Source organism: Notothenia rossii, assembly GCF_949606895.1.
Source record: "Notothenia rossii genome assembly, chromosome: 8".
Classification (NCBI taxonomy): domain Eukaryota; kingdom Metazoa; phylum Chordata; class Actinopteri; order Perciformes; family Nototheniidae; genus Notothenia; species Notothenia rossii.
In genome coordinates, this window is record NC_136906.1 from 60706897 (window position 1) to 60724545 (window position 17649).

Below are 17649 nucleotides of genomic sequence, written 5' to 3' on the forward strand. Positions count from 1 at the left end.
GTTGTTTGAGATGCTACTCTTTGTTTTTGCGGCTCTATAATAATATTATTAGGTTTATGAGAGACAGCTCGCTGTAAAATACTTTTTCTCTCTTACTCTAACACTTTCATGGAAGTTTTACTCTCAAATCAAAGCATCGTTTATCATCCCATCACTTCGGAAGCTAACTGCATTATATGTATATGCGCATCCATACATGGCCACCTTACAAATGCAATTCAATACCACACCACAAACCGCATCAACAACATAACAATACAGTTGAATTGCCGTCACTCTGGTGGTCCTAAAAATGATTTATCACCAAAGCTATGATTTATTACAGAGCTTTTTTTGATTAGATTAGAAAATATAAGCTTTCCGGGCTGTCGAGTCCATCACTGTTGCTCAGCAAATGTAGAATATTATATATTGTACAAACTACTGAAGGCTATGTTTACATTTTGCTTTTAGTTAATGCACTTTGGAACCCCTAATTACATTTAGCATTTGAATATTGGTTTCTATTACACAACACTATTATAGTCATGTCAATTTGGTTTGAAGTTTAGAAGTTTAATTGCATTGTAAGTGTGGGAAAGTCAGCAATATAAAACACACTAAGCTCTCCTACAAGTAAAACCAGAAGGGAATAGAGCGATCATACAAAGAAATGTATGTAATATATGATATTACTAATGATGGTTAATCAGAATTATCTCTATATGCTATTTCTGTCAGGGGAGGGGGATATAGGAATATAAACAAAAAGCCAGCCTTCATTCAATTAAAAGCTGGTACGAAACAAACACAAAACTGCAGGAGCAGGCGAGGTTGAACAAAAGGAAAAGAAGCAAACCAAACTAGAACAAACCAGGAATACTCAGAAGACACTGGAGGACAGACGAGGGACATCTAGAACACCAAGGCAAGAGATCAGGAACCCAACTCTGGGGAAAATGACGATGAACTCAGAGAGAACACTAGAGAAAGCGAGGGGAATCACAAGACAAGACACAGCTGGGGAGGGGAGGTGAAACACAGCTGAACACAAACCAGGAGAAAATAAATATCAAAATATCAGGAATACAGACAGACTGTTACATTATCCTTAATTCAACCAACTGTAACTGATACAATTATCCTCATATATCATCATTCCTTGCTGAGGGAATGTGTGTAGTGAATAAACAAATATATCAATTGTATTTACTAAAACTAGGGCTGTCAATGTGTTACACTCATGGTTAACACTAGTGCTGAAAAAAAAAGAAAGAATGCAAATGAATCACATGACCTATTTCGACCCCAACTTTCACACGTAATTCCAGTGTGGGGGAGAGAACCTCCCTCTGAAGGGAACTTTTGTGATTTGAGCTATTTACATGAACAAACACCTATACAAAGGTTAAGGCTACATATAAACATGATCAGTTTGACCAAGCAGGAGCAAAAGAGAACCTGTTAAAGCTGAATACATAGAAAGCAACAGCAGAGCATGGCAGATTAGAAACAGCGACTCAGTTTGACACCTTAAGAGAATACATGTTAATGCTGGCTTTTATTTTGGTGCCTGGCTCTGTTTTGATCACTGCCTGCAGGAAAAGTTGTCGAACCAGCACAAAATAAGAGCTGGGAGCAATCAATAATACCCCCCCCCACCCAACATCTCAAAGTCCAACACTAACCACACCATGGGGCGGTTTGAGCTAGGATTAGCCTGAGTCTAGACACTGTCTGGGAAAATTGCCGTTTGTTAGTGGATCATACAACCAAACCTATATCCAATTTCTCTCTTAAGGAGAACAGAATACGTCTATGTCTTTATCCACCTCAAGTTGTGTTTTTTATTTCATTTTTATTAGATAATGAGGGATATATGATCTATTGAAGGAAACCACTTTAGATGGCAAACTTTTTGTCTGCAGAAGATCAAAACCATTATTCTAAGTGCTGCCTTGATCTGCATTATTCCTTAATGCTGTTCATTACAGCAGGGGCCCATTGTCTCAGATCTTGAATCTAACTTTTGAAAAATGTAGTGATAGCAAAGTTCTTGGAAACTTGGCTAAGTGAGGAAAAAACTCTCAGAGGACAAATGGCAGCTTGATATAATAAAGTAGCTCCTGAAAAGAAGATGAGCAAACCATGTTGTAATTTGAGTACAAATGAAAGCGAATAATTTCTTCTCCCTAGTGACGTTATGACCTCTCGCATGTGACTGAAAGTGGCCACCTAATATAAAAGTCAATCATTCTTAAGCTGGATCCAGTAAAGGGACTAGGAAGAGCAAAGACTCACTGTGTAAAACATTTGTTTAATTTAATATCTCCTTTCTGCAGAGTCCTATTATTAAACAGCTGTAATGACCTGAGTCCCTTAACACACTCACAGGGTATCTAATCTAATCATTTTGGGAAGTTTAAGTGTTCTCTCTCTTGTCTCTGGTCCCAAAGTACAATGGCTTCCCTCCAGAGATTATGGCCTTTTGTCAGATGGTCAGCAACGTTGAGACAAACATAGCAGTAACCATATAGTAAACAACTTACATTACTGCCTGAAACAAATTAGCCTGCAGAGTTGCACTGAAATGATCTGCTCGTTGCCTCACTAATATGATCCCATTAGGGACCTTCAATCGTTTGTATTTATCAAATATATAAAAGTGTTATTATTATCCAGCACAATGATCTGCTATATTGCAAGCAGCGTATAACTTGTAGTGCCTACACTGAAAAAAACGGGGAGTAACATTTACTTAGGAAAATCGAGGTAACAAAACGCACTTAGAAAACCTAAGTAAATTTAACATCTTATATTTCAAGTAAAATCTACTTACGAAGTGTTTGTCATTAAAGGCACTTGAGTAAACTTTACTGTCACTCAGTTTCTGTAAGTAGATTTTAATTACTATTGCATAGTACATTTGACTCATTGTACTTACTATTGCATAGTAGATTTTACTTAAGATTACATTTGGATCTTATTACAAATCTCGAGTAAAATCTATTTAGCTTTTCAGGTAGTTTTTACTTGCTAATATTTAAGTCATATTTACATATAATTTCTTCTACATTAAACATCAGCTCTATTTCCATTAGTTTTTATACATTCTTATATTAAGGCTACTACAAAACATGAAACAACAAACACTTTAACAAAATCAACTTTATTTTGTCATGTTTTAGAGAACAGCTTACAACACATATGACAATGTAAAGGTACAAAATCGTGAATACATTTTTCTAAATATAATGTTTTTATTCACGCACACATTTAGAAAAATACTATGTACAATCACAAGTTACAAAAAACCCCACCAACAGTCAGACTCGAGGACAAAACTAAGGAAAATAAATACAAATAAACCCTAAAAATCATATTTTTTATGATTGTTTGAATTAGTTAATCCAACATTTTAAAATATGAACTAACTTCAAGAACTGAAGTTAAAATGACAATATTTCCATTTTTAAATGGAGTTACAGTAGAGTAGAAGTACACAGTGCTATGAAAAAAAAAAAAAGGAAAGTACCAACAGTTTGCACCTAACTAAATGTACTTATTACATTCCACTTTCTATGCTAAAAGTTTGGAGCTCAAGGTCTGGACTTTAGGAGAAAGAGCTTTTGGAACACTTCAAAAGTGTATTTTACCTTTGGTGGGTAAACCAAGTTCATGGCATAGATTATGCCCATGAGCAGTATGCATGCGTTTGTCACACTTTTGCACCCATCCTGCACCTCAGTTCCCTCTATGACGATCGACACATGACCAGCATTTGCGTCTCACTGCGCTGCGCTGTCGCTGACGACAAAGATCTTCATGAGCTGGCCAGCATAGTCTTCTTTGACGATGTCCTTGCTTACATCCTGTCAAAACATGTTACTGTGTGAGACTCATTACATTAAAGTGGGCATTTCATTCAGTATTTAAATAGATTATCTAGTGTCCTTCAACTCAAATAAGGATGGGGTAAGTTAATGAAGGGGATTTATATTAACATGTATTTTTTTGGTCCAGTAATGACATGGGTCTGAATGCAGCTCATTTAAATAAATATATGCTTTGTTCCAACCAAGAAGTAAATAACAATATGTAAACTGCATTAAGTATATTGCAGAAATTAGGGGGAATTTGGGTTTTAACGTCTCAACCATAGATTCTAACACATTTTCAATCAGAAAATGAAATGGAGAAAGTATAAAATAAAATCTATAAATAATACATCAAATGCAGTAAAAATATATAACTTATGTTAAATGTATTTTACATTACATGTCACTTGTTAGACGCTTTTATCCAAAGCGACTTACATACTCAATACTGTGGACAATCCCCACAGGAGCAATTTGGGGTGAAGTGTCTCAGGGACACAACGACATGCTGACTGCAGTGGGATTTGAACGTGTGACCAACGCACTATGCCACTGCGCCACACGCCTCCCTTATTTAAGGCTAAATTAGCTAATCTAAATATTTTTTTCTCCAAATTATGGCACAAGTTGCTCAACTATAGAGATACTTATTTACAAATATTGAAGAACAGACAACATATTAAACATGAATTCAACAATCATCATAACATTTACCTGGTAGTCTTTGATGAGTTCCTCTGTACTCTCTCCAAGGAACTCCATCAGGCAGCGGATGATGGCATCTTGTCTACTTTCAACATTTTGCTGTTTAAACAGAAATGTAAATTAGAATAAACAATACTACATAATTGTAAACGTATTCATGTACCGTAATTTTTGGACTATAAGCCGCGCCTTTCCCCCCATTTTTTGACCCTGCGGCTTATATAACGGTGCGGCTAATCTATGGATTTTTTACAGCTAACAGCCACCACCTTTAACTCTATGGGCTCTATGGCCGGTCCGCGCCCCCCACCTTTAAGCGGCGGGCTCCAGCAGGAAAAGCTGGAGGCCGGAAAAGAGTGAGACAGGTAGCGCGCAAAAGTAAAAGTGAAACCGAGAGTGGTGCGAGAGACAGAACGAGAGCAAGACAGACAGACAGACATTACGAGAGCGAGACAGTTTGTCCCCGTACCACTGGTTGAAAACCACTGCTGTAGATCACTGCCGGTACGTGCGCTGGGAGCGCACCGTTTAAGTTTGAAAGTTGAAAAGTTTGTGTGTCTGAAACGCTATGTGATACAGTTTACACAGCACAGTACATGTTCTGTAGCTACTATTGCACTAAATGCTAACACTTGAATACGTTATGCAAATATGCAACTTGTTTGTTGAAATGTTAATAAATGGGAGCTTCCTCAAACAGCCATCTCTTTCCCGACAATCCCCTCTGTGCACGAACCCTTACATATGGTAATTAAACATTAAAACACCTGCGGCTTATAGTCCAGTGCGGCTTATATATGTACACATCATTCAATTTAGCTGCTGCGGCTTATATTCAGGTGCGCCTTATAGTCCGAAAATTACAGTATGTAGAAATACAGCAATCAAAACACATTTTAAGAGAATGCTTCACGTTTACATTTTAGTCTAAAAAACAGGCAGTTTAAGAGAGAGGGGGAGAGGTGAGAAAACACGTAATTACTTAAAAGATGCTGAAAATGTGTCTGTAAAGGCCTGCGCATCCCATTATTATTTTTCATCAGTAAAAGTAATGTTGTTGTATGAATTTCAAAGCTTACCTCACCGAATGAATCCAGTATCCATTTTATTGTTGAGCCTGCAACCCCGCCTTTCTTCCCAAATATCTTCAGCGGTTTGGGGGTATAGAAATCCAGTTTTGTCAAAAAGGTTCGCTCCAGATGAAGAGTTGTTACCCTTCTGAACTCCTCTTTGATCTTAAACAAAATGTGATAAAAAAAAAACACGATGTCATTAACGTAATGCAACAAATATGATTTCCTAGCTTTCCTAGTGTGAGAATGAATTAGCAAGGTGAAAATGGGAAGTCAGTGTAACTTGTTAATACATGCAACATATACACAAACAGCAATCACAGCACCAGGTAGAAAAACACATGAAAGCTAGATTTACCTGATGTTCCGAGAACAGTGCAGGCCAACTCTCCATGAAGTCTTGGACTGCAGGGCAATCCTCGACAACTCGTAGTCTTCGATATGAGAAAGTCCGGTCCATCTTCTCAGCAACAATCGTCTCGTTGTTTTTTTCCTTACTTCTGTCAATAAATCTACTCTCTCCTTCTCCAAAGTGTCATTTGTCTCCCCAAATGGCAGCGGTGGCAGGTAGTTTACTTCTGCCTTTTTAGACCTTTTGAAGCCTTTGGGACCCTTTTCAATGGACTTCTGCCTTTTTTGAGAGTTCACCTCCAGCTCTGGACAGGCAAGTTGACGACATCTCAATTTTGCCCGGTAATTGGCCATTTTATATTTTATCCTTTGTTGCCAACCGTATATGCCATTAAAATACCCGGGTTCTTTGAGGCATGGATACTTCTGTAACAAGGCTTCTGCCACAGCTAACACTTGGACACCGTCAAGGTATGTGGTATGGCGAAACATCGCCTCTGCTAATTTTTCAAGTAAGCTACTTGTCAGCCTGGGATTGTTCACAAGGGTGCCATCTTTTTGGTCGGCCTGGTTGCCTGCTTGAAGTATAAGGTCTACATCATATGAAAAGGCAGGGATTTCAAACCGTGCAGGCCACACCTGAGACCGGCAAAGTGTTCCACTTTGATCAGAGGAGGAAAGAAGGATGGTGTCCTGAGATCCAGATGGGTGGACAGAAGAATTATGGGAAGATTCTTCTGCTAGGGAGGAGTCAACATGGAACACTTCCACATTACTGAGATTTAGTACAATTGGTTGGGTTTGTACAACCTTCAAAGTTCCCTTGTCCTCTACTTCCTCAATGCAGCTCAAAGTGATAAACTGGCCACCAAATTCCATGTCTTGGTACATTACGGAAAACTCCCCTGGAATATGAAATGTCTCCTTAATTTCACACATAAGTTCCTGGAGTGTTCCGGGGATGCCCGAGGGTAGAACCAGTTTGCGAATATCATTTTCTTCAAAAATGATCCGGAGCTTTGCTGGGGTACCCACCTCTATAGAAGAAGCTGCATCCGAAAAATTGAAATAAATGATTAATCAACTTGAAATAAATCGGACTTATAAAGGACTGTGTGACTTTGTGTGGCAATTAAAAGGACAGGCAAATGTGGTGCTTTAAGGTAACCAGTCGTTTTCCTGCCAGAGTGTATGCAGCCAAAGGATAAAAATCTGCAATCTCTCCATGCTCAAGTACTTGCACATTGCTGGTGTTCTCCAACTCGTAGCTCCTAAGATGCTCATTGTACCATGTGTTTTGTAGTTTCACAACAAAGTTCAGTTGGTCCTGAATGACCAACATCTGTAGCACCTCTGCAAAGTCAGGCAATCCTGCGGTAGAGCCACAACACACCAACATCCCAGTTGCATATATGGTGCCTAAAAAGCACACATTATTTGCAACATGTAGTTTTGTGACTGTAGGGAATTTACACTTCACTTTGTCTTTTATGTCATCCTTGAGTAGATCTAAAGAGACCTCTGTTGTTTTTGTGACTGAGAGTTTTGGTCTGACTGCATTTGATTCATGGAGACGGTGTGCAATCATCAGCTGGTGCTTGTTTGCAAGGGACAACAAGATATTCCTGAAACAGCCTGTTTGTCTGACAGCTCTTTTAAAGAAGCTATGTTTGGCTTCAAATCTCATTGTCCACAGGGCACCCACAGGGCCAAATTCCCGAATGAGCTGAGGGTGGTGCTTAGGAATGAGCTTTTTTTGTAGGAAAGCTTCAAGGAATCTGCATCTGTGCTCGGAAACCAAACTTTCAAGATAGCAAATGCTTTCTTCTGTATGGACAGGGGACATCACAAGGTCCAAGATGTCTTTCAAGGTCATCAGCATTTGCCACACTGGGTCATGTACAGGTACTTTTAAACCTATCATCAGAGGCAGCAAACACCAGTTTTCATGTGCATTCACTCCGACTGATCAAGCAAAGTTGCCAGGGACAAGATGAGGACGATTTGTTTTGTCGCCCCATTTAAATGGGAACTGAAGAATGGAGTCATTGAGTTCCACGAGAGAAAAATATTTGTTCTTGATGAATTTATTAAATGATAATGCCAACTCCACTTGAACAATACCCTCAAGCAGGTCATGTAAAACATCTGGAGGGTAACCAGATGTTACATTGAAATGGTCAAGTTGTTCAGATAGTGACACCACAGAAATGTGTGTGATGCAGGCCAGACAAAGCTGTCTGAACATGCAGTGCATGCTGCTCTTTAGTTCTTCGTTGAAAAAACCCCAGATCTTACTTCTTTGTCCTGAAAGTTTGAACGCTCCCAGAGACAAAACCGACAAACATGAGAACCGGAAAAGCTTTCGACAAATCCTGCCACATAATGGGCTCCCAAATTATCTGCCACCACAGCCACAACAGTCCCTCTGACGACTTTTCCTAAACATGGTACAAAAAGACCATCTTTCTCCAAGCTTTTCAAATCTGTTAATAGTGGCTCCAACATTCTCTGGAATCCAAACCTTTTGGTGTCCTGTGCCTTACACAGAATAGCTAAATAAATAGCATCCAATGTTGATCGTGACTGCACTGGAACATCTCCCAGCACCCAATACACAGCCGTGACTTTGTGCTTTTTTCGGGAGGTCCCAAGAGGATTACACACCTCAAAGTCATCAATGTACAGAATTATACCAATTCTTTCCTCCGCTGAAAAAAGAAAATCATTTTTCTGATAGTGAGAGCCATCATGAGAGGACCGGTATTCGGAAGAACAAGTATACTGTATCTTCCGCTACCTAGTGCTTTTTCTTGGATAGAATTATTTTTAAAACACTGCAGCAGGGTTTGCAATATCGGTACATACTGGAATGTTTTTCCTTCTTTGTTATCAAGTATGTACTCTTTTGGCTCAACAACTGAAAAATGTTTCTTCATGAATTGACGTCTCTTGTACGAAGTAGTAAAAGGTCCATCTGTTCCCAAAGATGAACTTACAGGGTGTGCCTCGCAGAGATTTTTCACTAAATCTGAGATTACAGCTGCATCAAAATCACAGTTATGACTCTTTAAAGTTGACTCAACCACATCTCTTAAAACTGGACCGGAGGCTGTGCAGGAAATGAACTGAAGCTCATCTACTATTTCATCAATACACTTGTTTGGCACATTGAAAGGGCTCTCTAATTTTAGGAAGAGTTGGCCAAACTTCTCTTTTATGAACCGAGATGAATCTTCTCGTTCATCAACAGAGGGCTCAGGATCCTCCCCATCTTCGATAACCTGACTCAACGACTCACCCTGAGCAACAGTGGGATCAGGGTATTTTTTTAAGACTTCAGTTTTAAAGTCTTCCGAGCCATGTGCTGAATGTTTCCTCCGTCTATGAGAAGTAAAGGTTGAATATATATTGGTTTTGAAGCTACAGTTTTTGAACACACATGCGACAACTTCATATCTCCTCAAATGTCTGCCAAGATGCTCAATGTATTGTCTCTCTGAATGAAACAAACTAGAACTGCATAGTAGACAACTAAATGAAAGAACTTCCCTTGGTGTTGCTGACTCGTCGTGCTGTCGGGACAAATGGGCACGAAGGGCATTGAATGTTCTAAATGAACAAGGGCAATCATTGTAAAGACAAGGGACTGACTGGCTCCGGGAAAAATGTCCATGTTTTAGCCTGTAGTGCTTTAACAACCCTATCCTTTTATTTGATTGAAAGTCACAGGTTTTACACACCCATCCCATCTTGTGGATACTGGAAAAAAAACAAATAAATACAAATGTTAACCTTTTCAAATCCAAACCATGTTACATGTCAACTTAAACATATACAAATAATAACTTGATAAACTTACTCAGTTGTCGTGAGAATTTGCTGAAAGGTTAATTTCCTTTAGTAGCCTGTGAAATATAGAAAGTACAAAATGTAATTTAAATGGATGTTTTTTTCCTTCATAACTTTACATTGGTTTTAATGGTATTGACTAATGTACGGTGGCTGGGAAGGGCAAACGAGAATTACAAGGTGTGAAACACTTTAACAAAGCTTAACAAAATTTTATAAAACAAATTACATTAGCAAAATTGTTTTTACCAAGGACATAATAATTTTACATTAACAATAAAAAATTAACAAGTCCCGAAACACTTTTACCCTCTATGGCATGACTTTTTATTTTTGGAGGAAATAAAAGTTTCACCATGTGTTTTAGCAGCTTAGGGTTCCCTGATATTATATCAATTATAAAGTGTGTGTGTGTGTGTGTGCGTGCGTGCGTGTGCGTGTGCGTGCTTTATTTATTGTCATTTCCATTCAGTCACAGAGACATGAATTTGTTGATTTGGCTCAACACAACACAAGTGTGTTCACTAGGGATGCACCGAATATTCGGCCACCGAAAATTATCGGCCGAAAATGGTTAAAAAGGCCCTTTCGGCTTTCGACCGAATGTCAGAGAACAGGGTTACGTTGATCATACTCCGCATATTTGTCCGGGTGTTTTGATTTCAAGTGGTGGAGTAATCCCGAAGTGGTGAAAGTCTTTGCAGTTACCCCCTCGAGAAATGTCTGCTGAACACGTTTTACAAATCGCAATCCGCGCCTCTTTCTCTGATATTTTGAAATATCTCATGTTGGCTGTGAGCCAGCCGCGAGCATGGTCGCGCGCCGTGCTTCTCGCCGAGTTTTAATTACATCAACACAACAACACGTTAGGTTACCAAACTTATAGGTGCACCTCGGAGCGCGTTCTCTCCGTCATCTCCTCCGTGTGTGTGTTGCTGCATGTAGCAGCCGCGTGTGTGTAATGGCGGTGGAGAGATAACTCGTCTGGATTCGAAAGATCTAAAATAATCAGACGCATTTTGCAGTCTTCTTGCGTATCAGAAACGGAGTTGACATAATAAATAACCCACTAAAAACTAACCCACACCTTGATATCTGATTTATCCCACGTGCTGAGTTAGCTAGCATGCTAACGAGCTAACCGGCTAAGCTGACTGACTAGTCAGCTTAATGTACGTTTTTAATATCTGCATTCAGCAGACACGATAACGTGAATGTAACCAGATAACCAAGCGCATAAATATACTCACATGACTCCAAATCCACGATTATTCAACACATTAGCAGAGGGTCCATCCATGCCATCTTCCACTCAGTAAATTGTCCTCTTCTCCCGAATCTCTGTACCGTGTGCAACTACTCTGACGTCATAGGGCGTAACCCACGTTCACCTAAATTGCCAAGGTAAACTTTATTAGCTTTTAACCGTTTTACAATCAACACTATACTTTAGGTAATATTTAGTTGGTTCTATGGTTAAAATGTACTTAACACAATGATGATACAAAATTACATGCAAAATGCAAGTAACACATTAAATAAAAGGAGACATTTTGAGTTAAAGAACTAAATTAGTAATTTCTTGTAGAAGTAAAACACATAATCTAAGTAATATTTACAGGACCAAAAAATATTTTTTATCAGTGTACATAACATTTATTTATCTTTCCTAAGTGCAGTTAACCCTGTGGGTAAGACCCCACTAGTTGCTAGCATCTTGCAAGTAGTTCTTCTCTGAGTGCTACATTTAGAGAGAAGAAGAGACCACGAAAGTGTTTTTATGTATTTATGGGCCAAGGTGTATCTTCAGATGTGTAGAGTAAGAACAAACGGTTGTTACGCGACAGCTCGTCCCCCTTTATATTGTGGGAGTAGCAGGTTGTTTTGTCCAAATTGACATTGATTTCCTGGCTTTATGATGGGCCTGCACCATTCACTGCATAGAAGGCATGTAGCAGGGGCCAGCGGTTTGACATTGCTGTTCTCCTTGGAGCTGCCTTGCTAGGTGCACACTCTCCTCCACAAGGGCTGTGATAACTCACACGTCAGTCAAATGAGCCAACCAGTGCACATCTCTTTACCTCATCACTCTTGCCTTACAGCTTGTCTATATGCATGTTTTGGCTGTGGGCGACAGACCTTTCCCCCAGAAAGCTTTCAGACCCTACTTTGTATGTACCTGTGCGCAGAGGCTGACATCTTAAACAGAACTTGGAGCTGCTGGTGCATTAGGGCATATCTGTCTTCTGAGAAGAGGGCACCACAGGCACCGTCATCACACCGGCCATTTACTGAGCAGCAGAGAGGAGAAGGACAGGGAAAGATAGATGCCCACACTGAATTATGTCTTCAATCCCTCCACCTTGTGACTGTATTTTCTCCTTATAGTCTAGCATAATAATAATATACAGTCACATTTTACAGAAAATGTCAGCTTTTTGTCGCTTTAGAGTCTGACAACTCCTGTGACATGGCATTGATTTGTTAGCATTTTGCAAACTCGGCTGGCAAATATGGAATGTGTGGATTCTTCTCCATCAAAGTTATGTTTATGTTTAGGCTGTTCTTGGATCTCCATGATGACACATGTATGCTGACTTGCATAGATAGATTAGCAGTGCATGTGTAAACACTGGATTGTATGGTAGAATTATGGTCTAAGGAAATTAGTCCTTCATATTTGCGTCAACATTTCCTATCGTTGTCAGCATGAGGTTGCTGGGCAACCAGCTGAGACTCCAGAAAGTCTCTTGCTGAGCCAACTTCCTAGATAGATAAACGTTTTTTTAAGTTGCTGTTTGTGTACAGAACAAACAGGATAACTTGTGAGCTCTAGTAGAGGGATTTGTGTTTCTGTTGGAGAAAGCTAGCTGGCAGCGATCTGTTTCCCACTCCCTATCATTTGACTTTTGCCAAGATAGCAAATAAGTGTGTTTTCCAAAAATATTGAACTATTCCTTCTAACCAGCAGGGTGGTATGGCAGTCTTTTTGTGAGAGAAAGGGAGAGAGGGTGCGGGTGACGGAGGGAGATGGAAAGGGAACATAACAGCAATTGAGGGAAGTGAGTGATCTCTTTCATTTTAGAAAGCAAGGATGGGATCATTTATTGATCTGGACATTTCATTAAGTGTCACATCAGGTGACAAATGGCTATATTCCTTTCATGACCTAAAGACCCTGAGGCTCCATGACAGCCTTTTTTTTCCTCAGTCTTCTACAGTGTCTCCTGTTTGCTTCTCAACATGTTTTTTACATACTGTGAAAACTTGGAAAGGACAATGTTGTACTACTCTGTTGCATTTTGAAATATGGAGTGATACAAATATTGAAATTTAATCTGAAAGAAAATCAGTTGACTTTTTATCAGCACAGCTTGATACAAGACTAATAAATAGTTTTAATTTATCTCCACCTATGCTTACAATTTTACATGTAGGCTTTTTATGATATTCAACAGAGGCAAAGTATTATCGGCCTGACGCCGTCGATGGGCGTCAGGCCGACGATGAGCGTCGACACGCTTCTTCTTCTCTCGGTTATCACGCAGTCTGTCTTCCGGTTGCCTCTTTTGAATGACGAATACACACTACCGCCAGCTGCTGGTAAGGAGAGTTATTGCCACTCACGCATGCACAGTTTGTACGTGCTTCTTGGCCGTCGGCTGAAGTCTTTGCGGTGTGTTCCAGTGCGGAACATGGCCAAAACGCAGATAGGCGAGGCGACGCAACAGTCGTGGGTCCGTCTGTGTCAGTTCTTTGGTGTCAGCTTGGTGTATCCGGGCCTTTAAGGGGGTCCTATCCTTGACATGCATTTAGTCCGAGTGTTGTCAGGTTTTCTTGTGCATATTTCTAAGGACAGAATTTAAATTATTCATTTAGTTTAAGTGATTAGGAGCCATTGAATTGGAATTTGTTCAGCAGTCACGGCAGGGGATATACAGCCTTTGTGCTGTGTTAATTACAGCTCAGTGGAATGATTCAGATGGAAGAAAAAATGGCTTTAATCCCCTGGGAGGGATAGAGTTGGGAATATATAGTTTCAAGAATAAGCTCTTATTGCTCATGCGTACAACAGAAAAACCAAAGCAGTATCAGATTTTAGATTATTTACCTTAATATCCCCCTTGATTGCCTTGATTGCCAACTAAAAGCTAAATGTCTGAAACACATGCTTTAATGTAACTTAATGATAAATGGCACCTGTTAGAAGTCAGTATCTGATGATGCTGATACACATATGGCAGACTCTTTTTTTGCTTCCATTACATCATCTGCAGACTGACAAACGAATGACAATAACTTCAGTTCTGTACAACTACTATATATATTTAGAAAAGGCCACAGGAAACAAGAACATCTTTGTCAAATGCATTCTTACCAATCTATTTCTCAATGGAAAAAATATGTATTATCTTTAAGTACAATTATATCTTTTATGTCATTATTAACACTGTGCACTCTACCTGTTAGCCTGAATTAATGTCTGAAAGACAAAAGCTTTTTGAAGCATATTAAATAATTTTGAATCCAATTACTTTATACTTCAATGACAACAGACTCAAAGGCGACCAGTGCTCATCTTTCCTTAATCATAAGATTTCTGAAAAACTGGAAAAATCCGTTTGTGTTGTCACAATGGAAGGTTATATGATATACAATTATGTTATTTATTAGACCAAAAATATTGAAAAATAGCATTTTTTAGTGATAGCATAAAGTGATACATACTCACTCAAAGCATATCGGGTAGTAGCAGATCCAGATTTTTAACTCATGCCCCCATCCTACTCGGTACGAGATCCATGTCGCTCCTGTTATGGAAGAATGTCCACACCAATCCAAACTATGCCTTAATAAACCACTCAAAGCTGCACCTTTGTGCATTAACTAGCACAATTGTCACAAGGACTGTGTGTGGGTGTGTGTAAATGCACACTCACTGACAGAGTGCTCTCTCTTTTTCTATCCCTCTTGGCCTTGCATACAAATACCCTTATCCAACAAGAATGGCTTACGAAGCTCTTTACTCCCTACACAAGTGATTTAATCCAATACTGAACAGAAGAAGCTTAGAAAGAAAGCATCCAAGTATACTTCTGTAAATTCCGATAAATGAGATTGAGTTTGTTTGTTTTAAGAATGTGACACAACTTTGAACTCCAAGCTCCTCCCCATCAGTTGCAGGTGATGAGAGCATGGCGGATCGATACTTCGTTAACGTTAAAAGAATGAGGCCCCAACTCCAGTCGATTCCAATGAGCCAGGTAGACACAGAGTTTGATGCCGGGTCGTGCCTTTGACCAGGCACACGGTGGACCTGTGTGCCTGTAACAACCTATTATTATATGCCGTGTGTGCATGAACACGCACACAGCCCATCACAATGGGTAACTAGGGAGGGCAGCAGATCAGCAATTCATCCATAAGTGTTTAATTAGTTTGAGACCAGGGCCTCATCACGTTTTATATACAGTACTTCACAGAGCTGGATGGGGACATGATTGCTTCTTTGCAGCATGCAGTGCACCTCCATTAGATAATCTGTTTTGGTCATGTTCTACAGTCATTTATATAATCTTTTTTACTATGTTTCACAAATATAATGGTATTCAATGTTAACATAAACATTTTATAATCATCAAATGAGACATAATTTATTAGAAAACATTTGAAATAAAGATACAATTTAATGAGCACTAGGAAGCAATCAAATACTTACCAGTGTTTTTATTTTTATTTCTACCCTTGATCCAATTCACAGCTCTCATCCTATTGTATTTAGATATTTGCAGAATTACCCACATGCTCTCCCATTGTCCCATTTCTTAATTTTTTCTCACTCAAATTTGACAGTGTATAATTTTCCATTTGGAATGTCTTCCAAAAGGAGTCTTACATAAATTGAACTCTTGTACCCAACTACATTTTTATATGGTCATTACGTTTAAACACATCAAAAAGCCCATTTATTTCTCTGGCTCTTTTCCCCCTTTGGTCCAGAAATGTTGTAATTTATTTCCTAGCATGAGTGTACTCTGGTTGGCTCAGTGTCCTACATGTGAATTCAGAGAGGGGAATTAGAGAGCAAAGAATTTACTGGAGGCAAGGAAAATACACACACACACACACACACACACACACACACACACACACACACACACACACACACACACACACACACACACACACACACACACACACACACACACACACACACACACACACACACACACACACACACACACACACACACACGGTTAGTAAACAACAGGGCATCTGTAGAGGTTAGGAGAGGACTGTGTCTGTGAATTTGGACTGATTTGAGCAGACTGGTTGACTTTCCTGACCAGTGGCACTGAACATTTACAACACATGTCCATGAAATAATCATGAGACGTGACTGAAAAAGCAGCAATGTATAGTTTGAGACATTAATGGCAAGTCAATTATTGAAATACGTTTATTCAACTCATTAATCAGTTAAATTACCATCCTCTATATTACGTTTCCTTTCGCTGAGGTTTTTATCCAAAGCGACTTACAATAAATGCATTCAACCATGGAAAAAACAAACTCAAAAAGCAAGTCCCTGTCAGAACATTAGCTTTTATAAGTCAAACTGTTTTTAAGTGCTACTGCACTAGCCTCAAATAAGCCTAACCTTTCTTAGTCAAGATGCTGTCAAAACCACTCTAATTTGTCATAATCCCTTTTATTGGATAGCTGACAATAAATCTGGTGAAATTATGTTTATGGACATGCACTGCATCTCTACTGCGCTCCAGTCACTTTAAAACAAATGAGCTAATATCGTTGTGTGGAGGTTAAGGTGTATTTTATGTTTAAAGCTTCAGTAATATTAGTATTATCTGCAGTCACACTTACAGTTTGAACCAAAAGTGCTCACAAGTGGATGGCATGTGTAACAATGTCAGCTTTCACACTCTGTAGTTGTTGCAATTACTGTTCCTCACATTATTCTGGGTGCTAATTGCTATCTTGAACCTTTGTTAAGATCATAATTAAGAAAATACATGAACAATGTGTTTTATGTTTAGGTCCTAAAGTTCACAGTACACAACTTTAGCCAAATGTGAATTTAAAAGCGGGTCGCCATTCTGGTAATGATGTACTTACATGAGATATACAAATTGTAAATGGACAGTGTGTTTGTCGATAGATACTGGAGCGGGTCCCAAGTAGCTGATTACATTTCAGTTTATAGTGTGTCTGCATGGTTTGGTGAGGGTAAGAGGTTTGATGCCTCCATTTTAGTTAATATTTTCACTGTGTCCTCTGGGCTTTTTTAATATTTTGTGAGAAACGCTTAGGAAAGTTGCATGGCAACCAGACTCAATGAAGATACTTGTCCCAACCAAGAAACGATCCTGCACACGAGTGCCCTCTATATCTTCAGGCATCAGTGGGATCAATCTTCTCTGGACAAAAAAACAATAATAGAATTTCCCAAAATGGCAGACTTGATAAGTTTCAGTCCATACCTTTTTCATGATGTGAAATTGAACTTATCAAAGAGTCTAAACAGCAGCCCATCAGAGTGATTGCCAATATTTGGGTTTCACAGTAAGTATTGTACAGTATGAGTTGGTGCTGTTGAAAGTCTGACAATGCTCCCACAGACCCATCACACCCATCTATCTGAGATGAATACAGTTGCTTTTATGGGCTTGTGTGTCTGAGGACCATATCAAAGTAATAAATAGCTTCACTATAATGCTATGGGCTTTGGGTGCTTCAGTGTTTCCTCAGATGGCCTTTCTATAAACTTTAGATAGATACGTATTTGGATT

General features: G+C 39.2%; 2 protein-coding genes across 4 annotated transcripts in view; one reads left to right on the plus strand and one right to left on the minus strand.

The window, feature by feature from the left end:
• The window catches only part of atad2b (ATPase family AAA domain containing 2B), a 99709-nt gene that overhangs the window by 52335 nt on the left and 29725 nt on the right, over positions 1-17649 (plus strand). The gene's annotated exons all lie outside the window — the stretch shown is intronic.
• On the minus strand, positions 3133-11215 carry LOC307014884 (uncharacterized protein). 2 transcript variants are annotated; one of them, XR_013801342.1, is made up of 7 exons: positions 11089-11215; positions 9849-9894; positions 9730-9748; positions 5994-7035; positions 5642-5797; positions 4572-4661; positions 3133-3851 (listed from the first exon to the last, which is right to left on the minus strand). XR_013801342.1 is itself a non-coding variant. In XM_079643121.1 (6 exons), exons 3-6 carry the CDS (start codon positions 6093-6095, stop codon positions 3768-3770), a joined length of 432 nt encoding a protein of 143 aa, XP_079499247.1. In that variant the 5' UTR covers positions 6096-9748; positions 9849-9894; positions 11089-11214; the 3' UTR covers positions 3133-3767. The 2 variants fall into 2 exon arrangements, 1 of the variants encoding a protein (XP_079499247.1); XM_079643121.1 differs by having other exon boundaries at positions 5994-9748; positions 11089-11214.